This window comes from Pleurodeles waltl, chromosome 3_1 (genome assembly GCF_031143425.1).
Source record: "Pleurodeles waltl isolate 20211129_DDA chromosome 3_1, aPleWal1.hap1.20221129, whole genome shotgun sequence".
NCBI classification, from domain to species: Eukaryota; Metazoa; Chordata; class Amphibia; order Caudata; family Salamandridae; genus Pleurodeles; species Pleurodeles waltl.
This window is the reverse complement of record NC_090440.1, coordinates 1,989,180,922-1,989,207,735: the sequence shown is the minus strand read 5'-3', so window position 1 is coordinate 1,989,207,735 and position 26,814 is coordinate 1,989,180,922. Positions and strand designations below refer to the sequence as shown.

The 26,814-nt window shown below is 43.7% G+C and overlaps 1 protein-coding gene across 1 annotated transcript in view; it reads right to left on the bottom strand.

Annotated features, from left to right (window-relative positions):
- Positions 1-26,814, bottom strand: part of RAD51C (RAD51 paralog C) — a 417,313-nt gene that overhangs the window by 224,798 nt on the left and 165,701 nt on the right. Inside the window, exons 2-3 of the mRNA XM_069226398.1 lie at positions 22,132-22,390; positions 17,780-17,946 (exon numbers count right to left, since the gene is read on the bottom strand). Of these exons, the coding sequence (XP_069082499.1) occupies positions 17,780-17,946; positions 22,132-22,390 (426 nt within the window). The remainder of the gene's footprint in view (positions 1-17,779; positions 17,947-22,131; positions 22,391-26,814) is intronic.

The following is a 26,814-nucleotide window of genomic DNA, read 5'->3' as shown; positions in this document are numbered from 1 at the left end:
AGGCCATTCACTAGAATGTGGGAAAAACAAATTTGGCTGTTTTACCTCACCAGGCCTTATAAAACTATTTTATAAGGTCCCTGCTAATAGTTACATGGCACCCAGCCCTAGGGACACATATAAGTCACCCCTAAGGTGTGCCCTATGTAAAAATAAGGTAGTTTAAGACTTTGGAACTACTTTTAATTCCAAAGCCGAATTTGCATGTAACTTTAATGTAAAAGCAGCCAGCAAGGCAGGCCTGCCTTTAAAATGACACTGGGCACCTCAGCAGTGCACCTATGGGGGCACTACCTATGCTGGGGTCCCTAAACCTCCATGCCCTACCATATACTAGGGACTTATAGGTAGGTTGACTCAGCCAATTATAATGAGCCTAATTTGCATAGTGATTTTACACAGGTTTACCCTGGTTAGCAGTACCCAGGGCACCATCAGTCAGGAAAAAAACAGCAAAAAGCGGAAAATGGGGGCAAAAAGTTAAGGGGCCTCTGCAATCAGCCCTGTTCTCTCACACTAACATAGGACCCATACTTGTAGGATTGTCACTCACCTATTTCAGTATACAGTTACATACACCTTGGATAGCAAAGTTACACAACTAGGTCCCATGGTCATCACAAAGTACTCCATCCACTGTGAAGCGAGAGGCCATGATACAACCTTTACACATGTGCCACAAACTTCACCTGACATGTTATACACCATTTCACATCCTCCTCAACCCCACAGGTAAAATAAAAAGGACTAAGCATTTACCACCCCACTTGTATGAAGGAGAAACTATCAAGGTACCACCCCACTGAAACTAAACTCATTTTAACAGGTATCTGTCAGGTACACCTCTGAAGTCTGGCAACAATTACCACTGGCTACTGACACTGATTACCTCAAGCCTAGGTTGCAGAGCAAAAGAGGATGTAGCAAAATTAGTGAGTGGAAAGAAAAGAGGATAGGAGATTGCACGTAACCTACCTCCAATTTGAGTAGTCTTTACCAGAAGTGTATGTTAGCATCTGCTGTGACAATACAAGAAAAAGCAGAACAAACTGTCCCGTACATATTACAATCTATCAGTCTCCATCCACAACTCACACATAGGCATTGGAGCTCACGACACCCCCACTGATGAAGCAAGAAAGGAGGTGTAATGGCAGCTATCTACTTCAAGTTGTGCACATTCATCACAATGAAAGACTCACTTCACATACCTGTAAGTCAGTTGAAGTACTGAGTGATGAGATCTGCGCTAGAGTCACCTGCTCCTTCTTCCTCTGGCTCTTCATCACTTGCCATATCAGCATTTCCAGTCACTGTTCCAGCTGCCTCCGCCTCATCTGCTATCAATGGTATCGGACGTCTCGGGGCTAGATTGTGGAGAGTGCAGCAGGCGGTGATAATTTGGCATACCTTGTGGGACTAGTAGAGGAGGGTTCCTCCAGATAGGTCCAGGCACCTGAATCTTGCCTCCAGGAGCCCGAATGTTCGCTCGATTACATACTTTGTTCTCCAGTGGGCCTCATTGTAATGGAGTTCCCCTGGTGTGGTTGGGTTCCTCACTGGTGTCAACAGCCAAGGACGGCCTAAAATGGCAGGCATCTGACCTACTGTACTGGACAGGTGGAAGTGACCTAAGTTTGCCGCCGGATGTCGTCATGGCGGCAGGTGGTCGCAACCACTGTGTAACTTGCCATTGGTAAACATTGGTTCCTTTTGCGGACTTGGCCCAATGGCGATGTCCGCCGGCAGTGACGGTCATGTACGTAGCAGCTGTGGCTCTCATCTTCTGCACTACTGCTCACTTGACTCCTGACACTGTTGTCAGTAAGACCTCCACACCGTGAGCTGCTGTCTGCTGTGTACTGTCTCTGGGAGCCATCATGCCATGGCCTGCAGGTGATAGGACCCCTGCCTTCACCCCGGAAGAGCCTGAGAGGCTAGTGGAGGAGGTCTTACCCCTGTATGGACAGCTATATGGGGCACCATAGGAGCAGGTGAGTTCAATGTCCTAGCTATGCCTGATAGGTGTTCTGTGTGATGCTGCATCGGGCATGTGAACCTGTGAGGGTGTTGATGCATGCAGATGGCATAATATGTAGGTATGTGTGCAGACAATGGGTATGTATGCCTACTTGCTGTGACTGATGTGTACTGACCACTCCTCTTGGTATGGAACATGTGTACATGACTTTCTCCTTTTTTTCTGTGTCATCCATGCAACGTGAAGGCCCATCAGAAGAAGGGGATTTGGCGTGCCATCGTCAAGTAAGTGCTGACCCTGGAGGTCCACAGCCGGCGGAGCACTTATTGCAGAAAGCGGTGGGAGGACCTGAGACGCTAGGCAGAGAAGACCGCCGGGGCCCAGCTAGGAATGTCCTCCCAGTGACGGGAGTGTCTGTCGGACCCTGACCCCCCAATGGCCTGCATTTTGGTGGTGGCCTACCCAGAGGTGGATGGGCGTTCGAGGGCAGCACAGCAGCCACAAGTGTGTAAGTACGGACTCACTCCATGTACTTCACTCTAGTAGTTAGGTGTTTGCTGTCACACTTTAGCAGCTGTGACACTGTAGTAGGTGCTACATGTATGTTGAGTACTGGGAATACATAGTACTCAAGTTGCCTGACTAAAAGATGGAGATCTGGCCTTAGGGTTGCGCATGCGTATGTTTAGATTACCTGTGTCAAGGAATATCTATGACTGCATGTGGAGATGCACAATTGACAGTGCCATATGTATGACACTACCCAGCCATATATATGTATACAAGCTGCTGTATCATCATACCCATCTAGTATTTCCAGGTCCATTATTCTGAATATATGCATATGTAGCTCAAATGTGTCAGACCACTCCCATCTCTAAAGATCAGCAGTATTCACTACATAGTGCTTGACATATTTGGTACAGGGCCTAGTTACCTTTTGTCCTGGTACAGGTATTGACTTTATGTGAGTATGGCATCTCATTCAGTCAATAGGTATGGCCAGTTGGGCTGTTCATATGGGTTTGAGGAGGTGTCCCCATTGTCCCTTCATGTTCATACTATGGGGAAAGTGAAGGTTGTAACGGAAGGACATCCAACTATGTGTGTCTGATTTTGTCTATTTGCCCTTACCATGCATTTCCATGCCATTGAAATGTGGCCAAATCACTTTTATCCCAATGCCTTTGTTTTTTTGTTTTAGAGGAGGTAAGTGGTCAGGCTGTCCTACCCTTTGGCAATGTGCAATGTCCATGCTATATGTGCCAATGCCCTACCAATAATACTGCAACATATGGAATTGGCTGCCTACATCATGTCACAGTGGTTACTTGGGGGCAGATCTTGTTGGGTGGGACAATCATTGCTACCCTTAGCCTAGCTGATGTGGCCAGTTTGGACAGGAATTAGTTTTGGCTCACCTCATATTTCAAGATGTCATGGTTTAGCTGTGCTACTATTTCTCATACAGGTGCTGCTGTTGTGGGTTATGTTGTCAGCGCAATGGCAGTCATGTAGGTCCATGTGTACATCATGTGAACATGTTTTTTCAGTGGAATATGTGGTAGTCTGGATTTAGCTAATGGAAATCAAGTCAGGAATGCTGTGAGTGATGTTTGTGTACTCATGTTGTGGCTCTGTATCTGCTTGTCAGTTGGCATGTAATGTGCCCTATTAGGAATTAGGCTGTCCTTTGTTTAGGTGTTGTAACTATACTCTCTGTGATTGTCAGTGGGTGTCTCATGTGTGCTAGGTAGGCCACTGTAGCTTTACATGCATTTATGGTATGATATGGAGTATCTGTGAATAGTGACTACAGCTGTTTCTCTAAGATTGGGTTCATGTAGTGACATAGCTGTTCCCCAGACATGGAATGTAAAATGTGATGGCACCTGTATGGGACTGCCACATGTTGTCTCTTCATCAGAGATTGTAGCCATTGTCTCATATATGTACAGGGGGATCAGCAGAGCGTGTGATTGGAAAGGCAGCTGCTGTGTCGTTTGTGACTAGTGTTGTCTTCACTTGCATGGAACATGACTTATGGACATGGACTGGTCAGGTGTAGATTCGGAATATGCATGATATGGTGTTATCAGTCAACTGCATTTCCTTAAAGTGATAAGATTATGGAGAATATGACCTGGATTAGGACAAAATATCGGCTTTAGCCAGGGCATGATGAGTATGCTGACATAGATTTGCTGGTGTTTTGATGGGATGCTCCAGTTGTGCTACCTTACATGGATTATGATGTCAGTGAGAGAGATGACAAATGGGGTAGATAGAAGTAACATGTTTTGACATGATGTAGGATCTGTGGGTTTCAATTTGGGATTTCCTAGCCAGGAGATGTATACCTACAGTTGTGCATGTTGTAATGTGTGTATGTGAAGGATGTGATGACCCTCTCTCTCCCTCTCTATCTCTTCCTCCCTCTCTCTCTCTGTGCATCAGCATCAGCAGGCAAAGGATATGGAGCACGGGCGAGTGGGGATGCTCCCGGCCATGGAACCCAGAGAGCTGATACCACTGACAGCAAGCGACCCAGTGGGTGAGGGGAGTGCCATGGGGAGACTGGATCCAGAACCTCATAAATCTCCCTGGTTATGGCGGACATACCTCGGACCACACCAGCACCATCTTTGTCCACCATCCCCCTTTCTACCACTGCTCTCCCTTTAGCTCCCCACCCAGTTGACCGTGCTTGCTCACCCAAGAGAGTTGGCGTCTCCTTTGCGCAGGCACCTCTGCCCCTATCAGCCTTCCTGCCCTCAACTCAGATACAACAGAGTAATGTGTTCTTGAAGGGCATTCACAGTGCACTGCCTGGCCAACAGAGATCATTTTAGACTCTGGCCTCCACACTGACGGCAGCCAGTCACCCTTTGTCTTCCATCCCCCCTCCACCTTCCTCTTCCCAGACCCAAATCCCTCTACCCCAATCCAGACACAGCACACAAACAGACAAGCATGCATCCACATCAACATCCAAGGGTAGCGTTGACAAACACAAGCACCACAAGACCCACCACAGACATGCACACAAGCAACATCTACCTGCAGACACATCAACAGTCACTACCTGCTCTGACACTCCCACCACCCCCAGCATCACATACACTACACCTGACACACATGCAGTCACCACACCAACATTCACCAATACTGCCACACCACCTATCCTACCCAAAATCAGTAGAAAAGCAGACCCTCAGACATCCAACCCAGTCACCACATCCGCAGGCACCACAACCACAGACAAGCCTACATGCAGCACATCCCTCATGCCTGCAGTCACCACCCCAACAGACAGTCACCTATTCACCACAGCATCTCCCAGCACCTCCATCCCCCCCTCCACCCAAGGCACATTTACGCCCACACTCACCCACCCAACAGACACCCAGCACCCACAAACATACCTCACACACAAATGCACCCAAGACATCCACCAAAACACCTCAGACAACCACTCCCTCTCCCTCCACACCCAAACCCTTTTGCCATGACCTTCCCCTTGTGTCAATGAAAGATTTCCTCTTGGAGCTGAACTTTTTCCCAATTCCTCTCCCACCCAGTGTGACCCTAAAATGCTCTGTGTCTCTACCCAAGTCCAGCCCTTCCATCTCTACCACCTCCCCTGCAAGTAACCATGCCCCTACCACCACCAAGAAGTCTGCCTCTCCCATGAGTTCCCAACCATACCCTAAGCCTCGACCTAACTCCTCCTCCGAAGCCCAAAGATACCGCTACCAAACCTAAGCCCCATCAAGCCCCCCCTCCCAAAATCCCTGAGGTGCCTGCCGCCCCTTTGATGCCTGTACCTATCGAGGTTACATGGCATTCAGGAATCAAGTTAAGGGCACGTACATGTACTATTTGTGTAATTTGCACTTGTCTGTTGTCTGTGGCCTTAATTTTGTGTGTGTGTGTGTGTGTATATATATATACACACATATATATATCAGGGCCAACCAGTTGTTGGTTTAAAGGTTACATGTTTGCCCTGCTTTTATTTTCTTAGGGCAGTTTTAGTCTTGGCTCATTTTGTTTGTGTGTAAGTTGTGTGTGAGTGGTGGTTGTGCTACCAGTTGTGTCTGGGCAGCATGTGTGGTTGTGTGCATAGCATTTGTCCCCCAGTGATGGGTGTCTATTATGTGATGAGCATGTGTATGCTGGGGACATTTTATTGTGTTGGTGTTTGTGTTGACATGTGTATTTGCAGTGTTGTGTGCCTTTGTGCACGAGAGTGTACGTGGAGCTTGGAATGTCAAATCCGTTGTGATGTGTGTTTGAGGGGTATAACGTATGCCTCGTTGCTTGGATGTGTGATTGTGTGTTTGTTCTCTGGTGTTGGTACGTTGTGTTATATGTATGATTTGTCAAGTGGTGGTGTGTATTGTGGGTGCTTGACAATGCTTTTGTGGTGTTGCGGTTGTGTTATAGTTGTGTCTTTTGGTGGTGTTGTGTGTAACTGTTCCGGTGCTGTGTATCTGCGGGTTGGTGTGTGTTTCACCCATGTGGCTGTGTGTGTGCGTGTGTAAGGTTACATGTGTGTGTCGCCCTCGCCACCCATTCCCGATTGGCATGTTGTGTGTGTGTGTGTACTTTGACATTTTGCAACAGTGACAAGTAAGTGTGTGTACTCACAGATGTTGTCGTCATCATTGCTGGTTCCAAAGTCACTGGACGAACAGTGGGAAGACGTGTAGTTCTGGTTCCATGGCAGCTCCAGACAGGTATGGCTTCCTGAAAGTGAGTGTCTCCTTTTATACTGTTAGTTTCCACCACGGTTTCCATGGTGGTGCGACCACAGCGGAAACCTTGGCGATGTACAACCTCATAATATGTCTGACGGGAACATGGTCTCCACCGGCCTGCAGGTAGCTACCATCGACCATGGCAGCCTGATTGTACTGGAGGTTTCGGAGGTGGTTTGACTGCCAAATTATAACCATGGCGGTATTCCCAACAGAATACAGTCTTCGCCACCAGCTTGTTGGCAGTACGACCACCACCGCCAATATGACAGCCCTCAGACCGCCAAACCCGTAATGACCCCCTTCATGTTGTATTTTATTTGGTTGTATTTTTACTCTGCAGTTTGAAGTCTTGAATTTCAATTCTTGATTTAATTACCTGAGATTGATGTGCTTCTTGTTTTTTCTGATGTATGGAGTATTTGATTCTTTTTGTTGAAAACTGCCAGATGAAGGAACAAATAGTGCTGGATATGTTAAATTTCTACATGACAAGAGGGAAATGCAATGTTAATGCATGAGATTGGAAATTATTGCTTGGCCATTTTGTTTCCAAACACATTATTTTTTTCTATGCACTTACTTTGTAGTATAGAAGCTTTGTTGTAAGATTTGAGAAGGTCCTTGGATTCAATATCTACAGTTTTTTTGCACAGAAAGCTCTGAAAGGGTCATTTCAAACTAATAAGTTAGAACTGCTTCACTATATTCTTTGTCACCTGAAGCATCAGTCACTGTACATCACCTACCTCAGAGGTAAGTACCCGGCGAAGTAGGAAAAGTAATTTTGTCCTCCAGTCACTGTCCAGCATCTGATCGGAGGTAAGTACCCGGTGGTGTGAGAATAGTAAATATGCCCCCTAATCACTTTCCAGCAGCTTCCCTGAGGTTAGTACTCGGTAGAGTGAGAAAAGCAATTTTGGTCCCTAGTCACCGTCCAGCACCTGCCCTGAGGTAAGTACCCAGTGGAGTAAGAATATTAATTTTGCCCCCAGTCACTGTCCATCACTTGCCCTGAGGTAAGTACCCGGGGCAGTAAGAATAGTAATTTTGCCCTCTAGTCACTGTCCAGCACCTGCACTGAGTTAAGTACTCGACTAAGTCGGAATAGTAATTTTACCCCCCAGTCACTATACAGCACCTACCTTGAGGTAAGTACCCAGTAGAGTAGGAATAGCAATTTCGCCTACCAGTCACCTGCTCTGAGGTACGTTCCCAGGGGACTCGTAACAGTCATTTTGCCCCCAGTTACTCATCAACATTGTTAAACTTATCCTCCATTATATGCTTTATATGTTCACTGAGGTTATCTACTCTTTTTATTATTTACCTTTAACTGTTGAGATGCTGTATACTGAATATTAAGTCACCTCCTAAGTAATTTATTTAAGTCTGAAAAGAAAATTATAAATAGTGCATTACGTTTTCTTTAATTAAACTTTCTTTGCTTATTATGAAATAGTCATTTGTTTACCTTTTTGTGTCACTAGATGGCACTGTTCTCCACAGAATGAATGTCTCCCCTTTCTGTTCCGAAATACGTCTTGTCAGAAACATATTCAGTGTGACACTGACTACAAAATGGTGGACGGCGGTTTATATATTTTTTTTAGTTGTGCACCATAATTTAATATAAAATACGTTTTTCACACCATTTTTAACGAAACGTAAATTTATGACAAAACATTTATTTTGCATATTTTAGAAAGTGATTTGTTTATGTACGTTTGAACCATAGAATGTTGGGCATTACCGAGAAAAAATTATTCTAGGATGTTGTAGAAATAGTAGAAGGGCTACTTTTGTAATACGATTATAAAAAACTCGCTATTCTGTGTGTGAACGTATTTGTTAAATATATTTCATGACATTTTCCTATTACATATATATTTTTGCAGTGCTGTTTTGTATTTTCATTATTTCACAAAATGTCAAAACTAGAAAAAATATATATATGTTCGTGTTTTATATTAACTCCCTTTTTAAAATCCATGTTTGTAATATTCGTATTTAAGGTATGCAAGATATTTGTTTGCGTGGTTTAGGTAATTTCAATTACAGTGCTATATTTGCGTGGTTCAGGCTTGGTCGTTGTAAATGCATGTGTTATTTATGACTTAGTTGTTGCATCATACAAGCAGGTCCAAAACCACATCTTAGTTTCAGTTCATATGTCTCTTGTCTTCCTTCCATCTACGTATAATTACCACACAGGCCATGCTGACCACGTCCATCTGATGCTGCTCAGCCCACTTCCAGCTACTACATACGACTCCAAAATATCATCAAATACTAGATATGATTAATGGATTCCGCCTGAATGCAAGCTATACTCATTTCAGCAGTCAATATGTGTATTTTGGACATTTCATCACATGGCTGGGTTATCTCCCCACAACCTTTCCCATCTGTGTGCTGGAATATCAGAACCTAATACTGTTTGCCACGTACTGACATAGGGCCATGTCTGTGATGACCTCACTTCCACAAGTGTTGCTTAGATCTTTGAGCTTTTTTTGTTGTTGTTGATTGAGTAAGAGATAGCTTTTCCCACGTGGTTGGATTCCTAGTGTCTATTTTATTCTCAGGTGACATTTCCAAATGCCTTTGTTGAAAATAACACATACACTCCATTTCATCTAGCTGAAATTCATGTTTCAGGCATCAAAATATTTAATTGTGCCTCCTCAAAACAAGTCTTCTAACATCCTACTTTCTCCTCGGTGCCACCTGTTAAGCTGCCCCCCTGAACACCCTGGTGTGAATTCCGGGTTGTGTCGTAGTGGTATAAAATGGCAGTGGAAAGACTTAAGTTTCTGATCTTTTGACATTTTTTTCCAAGTTTCGAATCTTCGACATAGGATTACTCAAAGGTGGTCTAAATAAGGTGTAGAACCCACCAAATATTTTCATATGTATCTCTGTGTGGTATAAATCCCAATTGATCAGGGTGGATCAAATATAGCATATGGGTAACATGATAGAACCATTCTTAATAACTATGTTTGCATCAGAATTTAACACTGCAATAGGTCTATAAGAGGCACACTGAGGGCACGATTACGAGTGCGGTGATCTATAGACCACCAAACCCGTGGTGGCAGTCTGGACAGTCGCCAATGCGGCGGACCGACTGACACATTACAACTCTGGCGGTTGAACAGACAGCTCCGCCAGGATCTCAGATATCAGTGGTCCTAATCCCCCAGGGCACCCTGCCCTGGAGATTACGACCTCATTCTCCACCAGCGGTTTCATGGCAAAGGATGGCTGAGAACGGGTGCAGAGGGCCCAAAAGGGGGGGGCTTACACTGCCCATGCAATTGGCATGGTCAATGCAGGGGCCCCCCCTGGTCAGCACCATCGCAATGTACACTGTCTGCAACATTGTGAGGGTGCTGGTGCACCCTACAGGCTACAGCATTGCCGCTGACTCGATTACGAGCCAGAGACAATGCTGTAGCCTGTTTCCCACTAGGCCAGCGGGCGGAAACTCAGGTTTGCGCCCACCGACCTAGCAGAAGACTTAACTCTGGAGGGGAGGTAGCCGCGTTGGCAGCAGCTACCATGTCAGGAGTTTGGTGGACGAGCTTTCCCATCCATCACACTCGTAATAGGGCCCGAGTTTTGGGGTTTGCAAGCTTTGGGAATTAGTGTAATATTGGTTTCCATCAGTGAGGGTTGTGTGAGACTGTAGGAGGTGAAAGTTTTAAGCAGTCGTGGGGTATGCCATTCTTAGAAGTGTTTATACACCTCATTAGTTAACCAATCTGGGTGCAGTGTTTTATTAGCTTCTAAGCTCCTTATCACCACTATAACTTCCGTAGCCGAAACTGAGGCTTTCAGTGCCTCTCCACTGGCTGCTCTCAGTTGTGGAATGACAGCCCTTCTAAGGATGTATTCTATTTTCACCAAATCTAGCTGTTCTCCGTTATGTAGTTTCACATAACATTTTCAAAATATATAATAAACCTCCCTCTGAATCGGTCATGTGGGATATTCGTTTGGCTGCATCGTTCATTTCTTTGTTGCTCTTCTCATAACATTTTTACTTTAAGCAAAGGAACACTCTTTCAGATTTGGCCGTGGCTACGTGGTTCAGTTAACCTCTGTGGAAGGTCCTTCTCGAGAACTGACTTCAATTTTCTGTGTTTCTTTTTGTCTCCCCAAGGTATGTCTCTAATTTCTCTTTGGTTAGTATAATGGTTCTCCTTTGCTTTTCTCTTATCATTATACACACTCCTCTGAAAATGGCCTTAACGAACCCTAGAGGACATTTGGAGATACGTCTCATCTCATTTTCTTCAAAGTGTTTCTGAATATTTTCTTTCAACTCCAGTGCTATAAACGTGTCGCGCAGGTTACTTTCATAGAATCTCCAGTTGTTTCATTTCTGTACTCACCTACCCATTGTTAGAGCATCGTATAGATCTGAGGTCACAATTTGGGAAAATGTCAATGTCCCTTGTTGACTCTGAAATATATTTTAATTCCCAGGGTAGGTCTATGCATGTGAAGGACCTATGTGGCATATCTCCATATGTCTAAAAGACCTATCTTTCAGATTCTTTCTTTGAACCTGCAAGACATTTCCCTGTAGATATATAAGCAGTAGGTATGTGTCCACAGCTGCGTTTGTCACAACGTCAAATTCTTCTATCGCCTAATTTTTCACCTTTTTTATCATGGCTAGTAGAAAGGCCTCCTGGCTCATATTCAGGGCATGTCTTGCAAGTATACTGTAATTAAATAAATACTAGGCATAACCCGCCCATGGTGCCCTGTAAGTACACAAATCTGCCTTCCTTCTGAGTCGCACATAAGCTTCTCTACGCTATACTGACAATCTTTGGTTATGCCCATTAAGATCCTACTTCTCTTTGATTTTGTTGTTGTACAAAATTTAGTTGGGTATACCTTACTTTGTATGAGCAGTGTCTCATTTGACAAAGGTAATTTTCCAAGATCAGAGTATTCACCCTAGACTGTCCTCCAAATCGTTTGTCTCTTGTTAAGGGAGTATAGCCCCTTAACATACTAGGAGGGAAATCTCACAGTGGATCTAAAAGTTTATGAGTGTGGCTGTTACCAATCCCACTATTATTCTTTTGTTTCTCTTCCCTATCTTCTGCCATTCTTCGATGCACAACTTTTATCCCCCTCCGTTCTCCCTCAGGTACAGGACAGCTTCATCCCTAGTATGTTAATGTACGGCGTGGCCTCCTCACAGGTGCCTTACTAACACGACAATAATATAACACCCTCTACTGAACGTTATCATATTTAACAATCTACTCGATTCCTTAACTTTATTTTGTGTTTTTGTTGAAGGTTCTCCAGTGTGGCTGATATTTCAAGTTTTGCATGTTACTCTGTGATGATCTGTTTCCGCCCTGCCCCCCCGCCCCCCCCCCCCCTCAAATCGATCTTTTTGGAATTTTCCTTCTTCCTGTAGCTCCTGTGAAGTTGAAGGGGTATCTCAGCCTCCTTCATCAAGTGCTCCTCGTCCCCCCTCAACAGTGTGAATCACGACAGTTTAGCTGAAAAGAGAATGTGATTGGAAACATCTATCTCTATCGGACCTGCTTTGGTCAAAGCTTTGCCCTAATAGGTATTAATGACCAACGCTTATTCAATGTAGTTTGTTGGATGCTGGAAAAAGACCAGTTAACACCTAAAAGTGAAGTCTTTCTCTTTTCTAGCTTCTCTCACTATCTTGCCTTTGAATTGTAATATGCCAGTTTTTTCCGTAATGTCTCTAGGTTCCATCTCCAGTGAATTCCCAGGTGCCCCTTTGCTGTTGGCCCTAATAATCGTGATGGTAATGCTTGGTCCTCCTTTAGGATTTCTCTGAATAAGTCCATCCAGAATTGTACTATGCCAGGTCTCTCTTCTGCTTCCTTTATATTACGAATTCTGGCATTATACCTATAGCATGTGTCCTCTGGTCCCAGAGCTCCTGTAGTTCCTCTCCCAAATGAGTGCCTACTACTTGCGACTATTCATGCCCTGGCTCAAGATTGCTACATCTTCTTAATTAGTTGATGCTCTAACCCCCATTAGCCGAAGCATCTTTATTTATATTGGCAAGTACGATTGTCATTTCAGATTTCAACATTTCTATTTATGTTGTCACTGTGCCTGCAAATTTGTGATGAAGCTCCTTCGGGTATATTTGTAAATCCTCTTTGTCAAGGGGGGGAGGGGCTAGCTCAGCTTTTCTCACTACATGGTCTCCTTTATCCCTGGGGTATCGACACTCCCAAGATGTCCCTGCGTGGGCTTCTGTTTTCATTGCCAACACTCTAAGGCCTTTTTGTGTGGAGCTTTTCTTTTTTTCAATTTAGCTCATGGTCAGACTGTCCTCTCACAGGCAGGGTGGCACGGGAACATTATTCTAGTTATTACCAATTCAAAGAGTTGATCATTTAGGCCCTGTGGGATCAGTATTGCATCGTCTACACTCCAGAGTGCTCATTGAGGGGATGGCTCGGCTGCACTTGATGTCTCCCTAGCTTTTACGCTTACCAAGGAAATATGCTATCATTGAGCCCCTGGCATCTAAAGGTAACAGCTGTTTACAAGTACAGTGCAATCCCTTTGCCAAATCACAAATCTTCGCAGCCACTTCATGGTTGCTTACTGCTGCCTTCGCGCACCGTGCAGTTGTGCCTCCTTATGTTTTGCCCCTTGGAGTGATCGAGGTGCTCCCACCTCCGTAGTTTTGGTGGGATACATATTCTTCATGTGCTGCTTCAATATAGCCAGTGCTCCCAATCTTCGTTTCAGGGGAACAACTGTGTCAATGTCACCTCGATCAAGAATGCGGGTCTTCTATCAACTGCAACTTTTGTTCTAGGGTTCTTCACGCTGCGATAGTGGAGAGGTGTGGCTGGGAAGGTGCCTCCAACGAGGGCTTGTCATCTAAGCACCATCTTGGCCTGTGCAAGGACCAGCCATTTTTCTTCTGAAGGCCCACATAATTTAATTTCCCCAGTTCACTCTTACTTCAGTCAACCATACCATCCATGTTAAAGCCAAAAAGAGAAGACTATGAGAGTGGCAAATTCAAAACGTTCTAGAAGGCCACAAGCTTTTAGCCGGTGTAGCAAAGCCAAGAACAGTAAAGTGTACATCCCCTTGGCAACACTTGTGAGCTGAAGAATACTTTGCATCAGCTGATTATCAGCTGAGGATGAAAGCTCTCCATCACCCAGAAGTGGCATGCAACATCATCAGGAGCCTCCTCACATTGGTGGAAAATTCTGCTTGTGTGGGCTACAACCCTGAACAGCAGGGAAGCTCCTCAAGTGGAGAAAGACTGGCCACTAAGTGGTAAAAGGGTCCTCGATTATCTGGTGTTGGTATGATTGTAGTTCAGAGGGGAACAGCTGGAAATACCTCCTGGTGGACAAAAATTGGAATCCCTCGTGTTTATGGTTAAACAGATAAAATGGAAACCTTTAGGGAACTGTTGACATGTTTCAGCCTTTATGGTGGCCCTAATCAGGGGGCTTTCTTCAGGACCTAGCCTCCCTGCATTAATCAGCCAAGTGGCCATAGAACCATATAAAGGAGAGAAAGCAACTTTGTTAAACCTAGGTCTCCATCAACCAGATCTTTAGTACTCTGTCTTCTATGGACCTGGTAGCAATAATGATAAAGATTAAACAGCATTTATACAGTTTCTTTCAGATTCATGCTACTAATGGAAATGACAAGTGAAAGAGCATCAATAACACTGCCTCACACTCATATGTGATTCTATCACTTCAAATCACAAAGAGAAAAGGACATTGTTCGACCTGGCAGCTTTTTAGCGTCTCTCAGCTGTCTTTTTGCCTTCTGACCTCCTGTTTTTATGGTGTACTGGACTCTGCTGTTGCTGGTTTATTGTCTCTGTGCACTTTACCACTGCTAATCAGTGCTAAAGTGCAAGTGCTCCCTATAGAAACTGTACAGTTGATTGGTTTATCCATGATTGGCATATTTGATTTACTGGTAAGTCCCTAGTAAAGTGCACTAGAGGTGCCCAGGGCCTGTAAATCAAATGCTACTAGTGGGCCTGCAGCACTGGTTGTGCCACCCACATTAGTAGCCCTGTAAACATGGTTCAAATCTGCCACTGCAGTGTCTGTTTGTGCAGTTTTACCTGCCAATTTGACTTGGCAAGTTCACACACTTGCCAGGCCTAAACCTTCCCTTTTACTACATTTAAGGCACCCCTAAGATAGGGCCTAGATAGCGCCATGAGCAGGGTGCAGTGTGTGTTAAAGATAGGGCATGTACTGATGTGTGTTACATGTTCTAACAGTGAAATACTGACAAATTCGGTTTTCACTGTTGCAAGACCTATCTCACTGATAGGTTAACATGGTGGCTGCCTTTAAATAACTTTAAAGTGCAACTACCCTTTGAGAGCAGATAGAAATATGGAGTTTAGGGTCTCTGAACTCACAATTTAAAAATACATATTTTAGTGAAGTTGGTTTATAGATTGTTAGTGAGTTAGTTTTAGAAAGCAGGCATTTACTTGCTTAAACCATTCTGTGACCCTGCTTGTTTGCGGATTCCCCGTCTGGGTCAGTTTGACAGTTGGCTGTTGTGAATTCCCACTAGACACAAAGGGGTCTGGGGTGTAGCCTGCATATCCTGATGGGCCATCTGAGCTGGAGAGGAGAGAGGAGTGGTCACTCACACCTGAAAGGGCTGTGCCTGCCCTCACACAAATAAGACTCCAACCCTCTGGTGTGTGTCTGGGGCCTGGCCTGGCCAAGGAAGGATTTGCCAAAGACTTGAGACTTTGCTTTGAAGTTTGCCAACGTCAAAGGCAGAAAATGTTTTATGTATTTGTAGGAAAATGGCTCCCTGTTGCAGTTACACCCCCCCCCCACTTTGTGCCTGATATTGATGCTGACTTGATTAAGAAGTGTGCTGGGACCCTGCTAACCAGGCCCCAGCACCAGTGTTCTTTCACTAAGCATGTACCATTGTTTCCACAACTGGCACACCCCTGGCACACGGATAAGTCCCTTGTAAAAGGTACCAGTGGTACCAAGGGCCCTGTGACCAGGGAAGGTCCCTAAGGGCTGCAGCATGTGTTGTGCCACCTTAAGGGACCCCTCACCTAACACATGCACACACTGCCACTGCAGATTGTGTGTGTTGGTGGAGAGAAAAGGGCAAAGTCTACATGGCATCCCCCTCAGGATGCCATGAACACACAATACTGCCTATGGCATAGGTCACCCCTCTAGCAGGCCTTAGAGCCCTAAGGCAGGGTGCACTATACCACAGGTAAGGGCATAGCTGCATGAGCAATATGCCCCTAATGTGTCCAAGTCAATTCTTAGACATTGTAAGTACAGTGTGGCCATATTAAGTATATGGTCTGGGAGTTTCTCAAAACGAACTACACAGTTCAATAATGGATACACTGAATACTGGGAAGTTTGGTATCAAACTTCTCAGAATAATAAACCCACACTGATGCCAGTGCTGGATTTATTACAAAATCCACACAGAGAGAATCTTAGAGATGCCCCCTGTATTTTACCCAATCCTCCAGTGCAGGACTGACTGGTCTGTGCCAGCCTGCTACTGAGACAAGTTTCTGACCCCATGGGGTGAGAGCCTTTGTGATCTCGGAGGCCAGAAACAAAGCCTGCACTGGGTGGAGGTGCTTCACACCCCCCCCCTGCGGGAACTGTAACACCTAGCAGTGAGCCTTAAAGGCTCAGGCTTCATGTTACAATACCCCAGGGCACTCCAGCTAGTGGAGATGCCCGCCCCCCCGGACACAGCCACTACTTTTGGCAGCAAGGCTGGAGGAGATAATGAGAAAAACAAGGAGGAGTCACCCACAAGTCAGGACAGCCCCTAAGGTGCCCTGAGCTGAGGTGACCCCTGCCTTTAGAAATCCTCCATCTTGGTTTTGGAGGATTCCCCCAATAGGAATAGGGACACACTGCACCCGGCCGCCCCTGTGCCGCTGAGGGTGTACTTTCTGTGCCTGCTTGTGTCCCCCCCGGCGCCCTACAAAACTCCCCTGGTCTGCCCCCCGAGGACGCAAGTACTTACCTGCTGGCAGACTGGAACCGGGGCACCCCTGTTCTCCACAGAAGCCTATGTGTTTTGGGCACCACTTTGACCTCTGCACCTGACCGGCCCTGAGCTGCTGGTGTGGTAACTTTGGGGTTGCCTTGAACCCCCAATGGTGGGCTGCCTCTGCCCCAACTTTGAGACTTCTAAGTGTTTTACTTACCTTCAAAACTAACCTATACTTACCTCCCCCAGGAACTGTTGATTTTTGCACTGTGTCCACTTTTGAAATAGCTTATTGCCATTTTTACAAAGACTGTACATGATATTGTGTTTATTCAAAGTTCCTAAAGTATCTAAGTGAATTACCTTACTTTTAAAGTATTAATTGTAAATCTTGAACATGTGGTTCTTAAAATAAACTAAGAAAATATATTTTTCAATATAAAAACCTATTGGGCTGGAGTAAGTCTTTGAGTGTGTGTTCCTCATTTATTGCCTGTGTGTGTGTGTACAACAAATGCTTAACACTACCCTCTGATAAGCCTACTGCTCGACCACACTACCACAAAATAGAGCATTAGAATTATCTATTTTTGCCACTATCTTACCTCTAAGGGGAACCCTTGGACTCTGTGCACACTATTTCTTACTTTGAAATAGTATATACAGATCCAACTTCCTACAATGGTGCACTGCTTTTAGAGTGCAAGAACCACCATTTACATTGTACACATTGAAGGACGAAGGGGTGAGGAGTGACGCAGGGACTAAAAGGTTAGGGTGCAGGGGAAAGATTCAATGTTGCAGAAGATAACACAGTGTGTTCACAGTGGTCACCTCTTGTACAATTATCTCTGCCAATACCAGAGGAGTTCTTACCCTCCCATTCGGAAATCTTCAAGTTGACTATTCTAACCCTACTACCCTACACAACCACTAAACAAACTTTATTCTTGTTTTTATCAAACAATTAATGAAACAAAGAGCACACCTTCCTGCTGGTGGGACTCCGCGATAAGTCTGCAGTGCTGAACACAGGCAGTGGCAATGTCCACCACTCTTTCTACCATGAAGCTGCCTTCTGTGTCTATGTAAACCGCTTCACCTTCCACTCCACCAAAGCATTCTGGGATCTGAACATCCACTGAGAGCTGCATACTGTAAATGCAAAGGAATATGGATTAGAGAAAGCCAGACTTGGGGACTTGCATCTTTATTTCAGAAAGCTTAGGAACGTTTAATTTTGCCTGCTAAACAGTGGATCCATAGTGTAATAATGGAGTCCAATAACCTAGAGCCAGATTTTTTTGCCAGATAACATAGTTTGCACACATACATTCATGTTAACTTCTTCTCCCTGTGTATCTATGTAATAAAGTGTCTGTCCCCACAGTTACATGCTGTAAAACTTGTTATGTTGATCCCAATTATGGAATACAATTTTATGGGTTACTGAGCGTCAGTGTACCATGCACAATTACCACATTCTAGGGAGCCCTTCATAAATTGTTGGGAAGAGGAAGGCCCTAAACAACATGGAGACGCAGACATCTAAACTTCAGTGGAAAGGCTGTCACTCGGTGCCCCTTCAAAAACATGTTAATCTCTCCAGAACAACAGTACTACAGAAGGGAATTTAGCACATGTTAGAGCACGTGACGAGAGGGTTACATACAGCATGTACTTTTGGTCATTGGACTGCTCACAGAAGAGTTACATAGCCTTTCACCATAGCCACCTGGCTGAATCTGGCCTACTGTACTAGTGATCAAATGTTATAAGATGGCACTGCAGTTTTAGCAATTTGATTGGGTGCTCTGGTTAAGATCACAGCCAGTGATCAAAAGAGGGTCGATCAAAGAAATAATGCTCGTCATTGCAGTGCCTACAGCATAACTGTTGCAGCTTGTACCTAGTGCAACTTGACCAGCCCTAGCTCAACGCTATATGTGTAAGAAATTATCAGCTAAGGAAGGCAAGAAACCACTTCAAATAAAACTCACAATCCTTGTCAGGGTGAGCCACAAGAGTCAATAAATACACGTATATTTAACCTTCTGGTAGCTTGGCATAAAGGCAGTAAGCCTTTTATTAGAGGCAAAGGTATAAAGTATTTATGCAGCATTCAAACATTAATAAAGTTCAAATCAAACACAAGAAAAATCCTAAACCAATGTAGACAAATAGAGTACATTTTTGTAAATAAAATTACACCAAAACGACATTAAAAAAAATTAAAAAAATAAATCAGTAGCGCCAGAAATAAGATATTTTAATTTCTGAATTAAAAATAGTGCCAAAAAGCAGAATGTGCCAACCACAGTTATCAGGTCGCACTAGACCGTCGCAGTCTGCTACAGAGACCAGGTTTGCCCCCGTGAAAAGTTTACCTTTGGACTTAGACATTTTTATGGAGAACGGGTGGTAGTCGATGAGTCTTCAGTGGACCAAGCTGCAGGCTACATCAGAAGCAGGGCTCAAGGACAGTGGTTGCTAAAGAGTTGGGTGCTGCCACAGACATTAAAAAAGGCAAAAAAGCACTGAGCAGGAAAAGTATGAGGTCTGTGCCTAGGGAGGTCACATTGTAATTTGGCTTTGGCTCAGTGTCTGTCTTCATGAGGCTCTCTATGTTCGGACTTATAAACGTTTCTGGAAGTCAGGTCTCCTTTAGCAGAGCAAACCAGCAAATTGAATCCAACCGGCAATTCCATGTGAATGGTAGTATCGGTCTCCTGATGGTTCTTTGGAAGAAAAGTTGGCAAACATTTTCTCCCAGCTTTTGCAGATTGGGCAGGAAGAGAACACTCTAACACCAGCCAAGGCTCTAGGAGGCACCTCTTCGATGTTAGGGCTCACTCCACTCCCACTGGGTTTGGTGGCAAGTTGACTAGGAAGACAAAGGCAGGCCTAGGTATGAGTGACAGGGTAGGCACACTATCACTGGCAGATGTAGCTCAGAAAGGGTTTGGGTACAGCTCCCCACCCTATCCTGCTCGAAGAGGAAAACACCTATCCATATCCAAGCAGTTTGTGAACGGTATGGGAGCAATACACATCTCACCGCAGGGGAGCCTATTCACCATTCATGTGACACTGGACACCGGCATAAGGGGACATGTGGCTCACGTAGGAAAATGGGGAAAATGGCAACTTTCTAAAAGTGTCCTTTTCAAAACTGCAATATAAAATCTGACTTGACCACTGAGTTGGATTTTAAATAAGTAATTAAATGACTCCTTAAATCAATTTTGTAGCTGCTCTCAACCCGAAATAAAGCATTATAATGTAACCAAGTACTTTCCTATAGGAGCAACCGCCTTGCTACAGCACAAAAACATTTTTGGAGGTTTTTCACTGCCAGGACAAGTAAAACATTAAATATGGATGCCCTGCTTTTTAGATCTTCTACATTATGGGCCTTTAGGGCTTGTCTTACCAGTGGCTTATGAGTATTAAACATGACGGTTTAGGCCAGGCAAAAGGTTTACTTTGCAAAGTCGAAATGGCAGGTTAAAACTGCACACACAAGTCACAAGGGGAGACTAGGAGACACGTTTTACAGTGCTACTTTAGAGGGTGGCACAATGAGTGCTACAGCCCACTTGTAGCATTTACTTTACAAGCCCTTGGTACAAGTAGTACTATATAGTAAGGACCTAAAAGTAAATTAAATGTGACAATTAGATGAAAGCCAATTGAACATGTTTAGAAGGGAGAGCATGAGCACTTTACCACTAGTTGGCAGGAGTAAAGAGTGCAGGCCAACAAAACAAAGTTCCGATAAAGGCAGCATAAACCTGTGGAAATATCACGCAAAAGATGGTAACTTTTAAAACAGTGTGCATTTATGTATTTGAAGTGCTCGAGTGCACCATGCAGCTAATACCGCTTCAGGAGCATAAGCTGAGAAGGAAAGTTTTGAAAAGAACTAGGAGTGTTCTTCCTCACTTAGAGCAACAGGCGGGCTTTCCAAGCAATCAGTTTTTGCAGGACTGCTTTCCTTAGCAAGTGTCAGTCGCTCTTACTTTTCTCTGGGTACAACCAGTATGTTGGGTCTTCCTACAATGAAGTCCTTCTTTGTATGCATCAACAAGTCTTGCTTTGGTGTTAGATGAAGCATGAGCTTATATGTATAGCCAATAAAGACTTCAGGTCTGGTTGTGTGGGGCCAGTCAGAGCCTTGCATCCAATTCAGTACCTTCTTGAGCATTTTCACAGGAAAACCCTACAGGGCGCATTCTCTGAGTGAATGCCACTGCTCATTAATGAGCTCTAATCAACACATTGCTGATATAGTAAACTAGTGAGTGTTTAATCCCCAAGTTAGCTGACATTACAATGCTACGTCGGAGTACCTTTGCTAAACTAGTAATTCAAGGGCGTTTTTCCAGTACTATGGTATAACGTGCTGCAACCACAAAGTGAGTCACTCTCATTAAAAACTATGCAAAACGCAGGGGTAGTGAGCGCTACATAAATACAAATCCCAACAGCAAGTGAACCTTACTCAAGTGAGATATGGAGCTACATCAATATCTTTGCTGTACTAAGGTAACAGCTGTAAGATGAGGTAACCTTCTTTGGCTGAGTACTGCGAGAAAATCACAAAAGATATAGAAGTTAAATGAATAAAAAGATACAGTCATAAAACACTGAAAAACTTTTCCAATCGCCAGTGCTGTGTTGTCCATTCCACGAGCCCTTTAATATCCACTAAAGATAAACGCAAATGGATAGCTACCGAAATGCTTATTCTCATGAGACAAACTCTGAAAACTGTAGTTTACTAGCATTTGTGTTGTTTGGCTTTAGATGGTCTTACCATTGTGTCCTTCATAGGATCAGGATATGGATTCAGAAGACCATATTAAGGCTTCAAAGCTCATTGCCCAATAAACTAGTTACCCGGGTTAAATTGCCTTATATATGCTACGTTAAAAGCATATGTTTTAAAATACTATAGACGCCATAGCACAGTCAAAACGTTCGGATTCGTTATTTTCCAAATGTATTTTACACTATCCAATCAGTATGCACATATTCTGTTGCCCACATATTCTGAGGAAGGTCAAAGACTATTGTTTCACAACATAAGGAAGAGCATGTTACATAATTTCTGTTTCAAAACATAATAGTAAATTCTTTAATTACACTGTATGTTAAGCGTATGTGTCAACAAAAGTGTTTACACACACACACACTCCGAAGCGTAGACTGAGCAGGTTAAACTTACTTCCTAAGGAATCCATTTCTGGCTTAACAAATTCTCACATTTGTACAAACAATATCAACAGGAATGCTGCTCTGAAGCATACTAGGCTCCTAGTTATACAAATATTTTACCAAAGTTGTGTTTTCCCAACACCGGGAGCACCACAGATCTCGGTGACTTTGGTGAGGGGAACTCCACCCCCCAGAACGTCATCCAGCGCCGAGCAGAATGTGATGATGGAGCCAACGCTTTGCTCCTGCTCTAGTAGGTCAAGGGCCGTGCACTTGCGGATGGACTGTGAGACTCTCCCAAAAGGACTTGCCTCACCACGAGATTCACGCCGGACGATCTGCAAGGCCTCAAGGGCCTCCTCCTTGGTGATCCCAATTTCTGGAAGTCAAACAAATAAGGTGCCAGTTAAAGTTTAGCATTAATAAATCTAAACAACGAAAAACTGGATCACAGTCAGTAGAGACTGTGGACTTCCGCGTTGCAAATAAGGTGAAAATCTGTGGTTAGTTTTTTTTATGGTAGGAACCGAAGAATAACAGAGTTTGTGATCATTATATTTTTCTGCTCACAGTTTTCAGGGAATGGCAGACATGGGGCTCAATTGTGTTTTTGGCAAGGACATTTGCTGGGCGACTAGCATTTGTTGTAATTATTTCCTCCCTGCTTAAACCTTTAGCTCAGCTCATAGAGTCTGATGATGTACATTATTGGTTACTGCATGTGTGGTTGGCATGACGCTGGTTTCAGTTCAATGATTTTTACTCCATCTTACTCCTCCCAAGTTGATCTGAACAAGGGTAACCTTTTTGATAAGTGGCACATGGATGAGTTAAATTCAGCTGGTTTGGAAAGCAGCGGACCCTGCAGCTAGTATTGTTTACGGTTGCTTTGTCCGCCCTGGTATGGTGCATAGTTCTAATCCCGAAGACTGAAGCAGACCTGACAATTTGCCACAATAGGAACTCGGTGAATGAATTACAGAAATGCAGTCAGATGTGTCCTTCAACCATTCACCATGCTCCTGTAACTAGGTATTACTGCAACCTTGATCTTAAGGCCTTGTTTTGTTGGATATTTTGTGAGCTAAAATGCCTCAAAGGTTACGGATAAGGGACCAGAACAGTAAACCAAGAAACACAGAAGTAAGTAATACAACCATAGATAAGCATTAAGCTTTGCACAACAGCAGCACAATAAAGCAACAAGAACAATCCAAAAAATACATTTCTCAAGAACCCTGAGAAAATAAGTAAAAAAAAATAAAAGATGAAACAAACAACTAAGCACCAGTACTTAACACACAGGCATAGGACAAAAAAAGTCCATATCTGAAGCCACTTCAGCCTTCATATTATCCTCTTTCTTTGCTGTCCCACATCCAGAGTAATGTAGTTTTTCCTGCAATTTCGGGTTTGGATAGGATGTGCAGTTAAATATGGTTGGAAATCTGACCACACGTGTGTTACGTGTGTTTTGACTATACCACTGCTTCATGCATGTACTTTTTCATTACTGGTTGAAGTAGATTTGCTCAGACTAATCTTATTTACAGTACCGGACAATGAGCTCCACCGTGATGGTGGAGACCAATACTGCCTGTTAAAGAGTGACCACGGGCTGTCTGCCCTACTCACGTTGCAGAACTCAGGGCTGTCTGGGATCAGTCGTGGTCCACAACTACAAGAAAGGATATTGGAACTGCCCTGTAGGAGGCACAACTGCTGAGCAACATACATGCACAAAGTCCTCTTTTGGTTTCAGCTGCTCCTGACCCACAATCTTGTACCCAGAGGTCAGTGCCAGATCACTATTTCGGGTTGTGAATGCAGCCCACTGGCACTGGACCTTTCCAGCCTGCCTTTGAGAGGGGAGAGCGAGACTAACATGTTGGAGGCTCACTGCAATACCACTCACGTGCCCCATGCCCAGGACACATTGTTTGGGGTCAAGTACCACAGGATTTCAGGTTTATTTTGTCCTTGAGACAAGTAGGCCCTGCCCCCGCAGCACAAACCCTTTAGCTGCCAATTTACAGTACCAAGTTAGAAAGGGATTTTCTGCATTTGAGGTAATAGTTGTGTCTATATGTTAATGCTGTTCGAACTTGTATTTACAGTTCATTAATACAAAGCTTTCATTATTAGGGTGAGCGTTCTAAATATATGTTGTTATCTTGGACTGTACTACTGACAGTGGTTCCAGTAAAAAAAGAGAAAAAAGTAAAGTGTACACACATTTGCAAAGTTTAAAAATATGAGGTGACATATAATGTATAATGCTCCAAGAATGCTATCAGATTAAAAGCAAATATTTGCATAAGCATAAAGCAAGATTGATGATTTACTGCTTTCAAAATAAAATGTTCAAAAAAATACAACTAGGAAAAAAACGTTTTGCTAAATTACTGTGACAATTTAGGTACCATTTCTTTGAAGCATCATTTAGTAAAATGGATTGATGCATGGAAGTATTTCCAAAACATATTCATAATGAAAAGGCATTGTAACCAGTTTCAACAAGATTATGAGAAACATGAATATAAACAAGCATTGGAAAAGCCAATAGGTACGACATTGACTGTCAGTCTTGGCTTTGTCAAGGCATATCTTCTTTTGACATGGCTTTTGTAAAACTTTATTGTTGTGGGAGCTAGAGGGCCCTCCCCATTGTAACAAATATTAGCAAAAAGCAAAAATCATTTTTGGTCCCAAAAGCACACATTGCCACAGCAGTTCTTGGCACTGAACAAAACAAATTTGTGTGCTGATATGTTCCTTGGGAAAGAGCGGATTGCGATAATTGTAATGTAATGTAACAAGGATTTGTATCCATGCACAGAGTAGGAGTGGGTTATGCAAGTGGGATCAGTCACAGTGAACCAGCCGATAGATGGATAGAGAGATAGAATTTTAATGAAACAAAAGGTCTTGGTTAATGCCAGACCTAATTAGCGTGACAATTCTTGAAGTAAATCACAAAAATCCACCCATGGTATACGTCTTTGCATTAGTGCAGATTTGTGTATTTTATGTATTCATAAGAATTTATAGAAGTAGTCCAGGAAATCATACTCCTAGAAAATATTTCTGAACTGTACTTTAAGCACGAGCAAATCTGTAGAGATACATTTGCTCATGTGAAAATCTGTTAAGCGTTTACAAGTATACTTTCCCTTTAATCACTTTTTTCACCCCCAACCCTGGAAGAAGTTTTACATTTGGCCCTTGTCCGGAGTAAATTTCAAACCTCTTTCAGTATGGGAAAAACCCTTTAAACACATATTAGTAGGTTTGCACAGACTCAAAAGGGCGTTTTAACCCTGGAACTATTGGTTACCGCTACCTCCAGCCCCAGTATGAAAAGGTGGCCAATAAAAGAAGCTGCTAGTATTCAAGTTCTGTTATAGTATTAGCCCTGGCATAATCAGAGAGGCTATTATCAGAACTCTTATATAATGAGAATGCTGCCATAATTTGTTTCCGCACTACATGGCACAAAAGGGAGAAGTAGATTTTTTTTTTTTACCGTAGCTGTATGAAGCAAGCAGTCCCATGGACAAGTAGATATTTTATTAAATTCCACACCCCTGGATATCCCCAGTACATTTCCAGAACACTGACACAAACTTGGAAAATGAGTGATTAATGAGGACTACAAATGGCAATTCTTGGAAGGGATTTCCTTAATGAGGCAAAGGGTACTTTTGATCTAACACTCCTATAAGGGCATCCCCACAGGTAAAGGGGAGCTTCTCCAGTGCATCAAACAAGTGTGACAGAGCAAGTGCTCTTTATGAACAGGGCATGGCTATGCTCCAGTATTGCCTTCACTGGATGAAGTGAAGCATAGCAGCTCAAGCAAACACCAGGCAACCCACGCTGTAAATCTGCCTCCAGGCACAATAAGCATATAGAGAAGGAATACACCCTCCTATACCCGCCCCCTTTGCCCCGCTGCCACCCCCACCCCACCCAAGTGAGGGACTGTCATACTGTAGACAGTTTTTTTTTTTTTATAGTGGAGCATTTCTGTGGGTATTAGGATGTTTACATGCAGTTAAGCTTTCTGATAGATTTACAGCACCTCTTTCCTGGAAAGAGGCAACACAAATATTGGACATGGCAATAGATGCCCAAGTCAATGGGGCTGTGGGAGTGTCTAGCTTGGTAACACAACAGCACCATCTCCTCAGAGTTGCACAAGCACAAATGTAGATGTGTTAGACCTGACAGCCTTAGGGTGGTCACCGCCCAACTTTTTGCCTACCTCCCACCATTTTTCTGACCAAGTTTTTGCTGGTTTTAGGACTCTGTGCACTTTACCACTGCAGTTCAGTGCTAAAGTGCCTATGCTTTCTCCCCTAAACATGGTAACATTGGTTCCTACCCCAGTTGGCATATTTAATTTACCTGTAAGTCCCTAGTAAAGTGCATGCACTACATGTGCCCAGGGCTTGTAAATTAAATGCTACTAGCAGGCCTGCAGCACTGATTGTGCCACCTACATAAGTAGGTGGCCTTTAACTATGTCTCAGGCCTGCTATTGCAAGGCCTGTGTGTGAAGTTTAATTGCCACTGCAAATTGGCATTTAAAACTACATACATTAGTTTTCCATTACTGTGGGGTCTGCTCCTCTCATAGACTAACATTAGAACTGTCCGTGGTAGATTCTGATCTGGAAGGAGTAGCCATGTCTTGTTTGGTATTGGCAGAATGGTAAAAGAAAATCCTACATACTGGTGAAGTTGGATTTAGTATTACTATTTTAGAAATGGCACTTTTAGAAAGGGGGTATTTCTCTG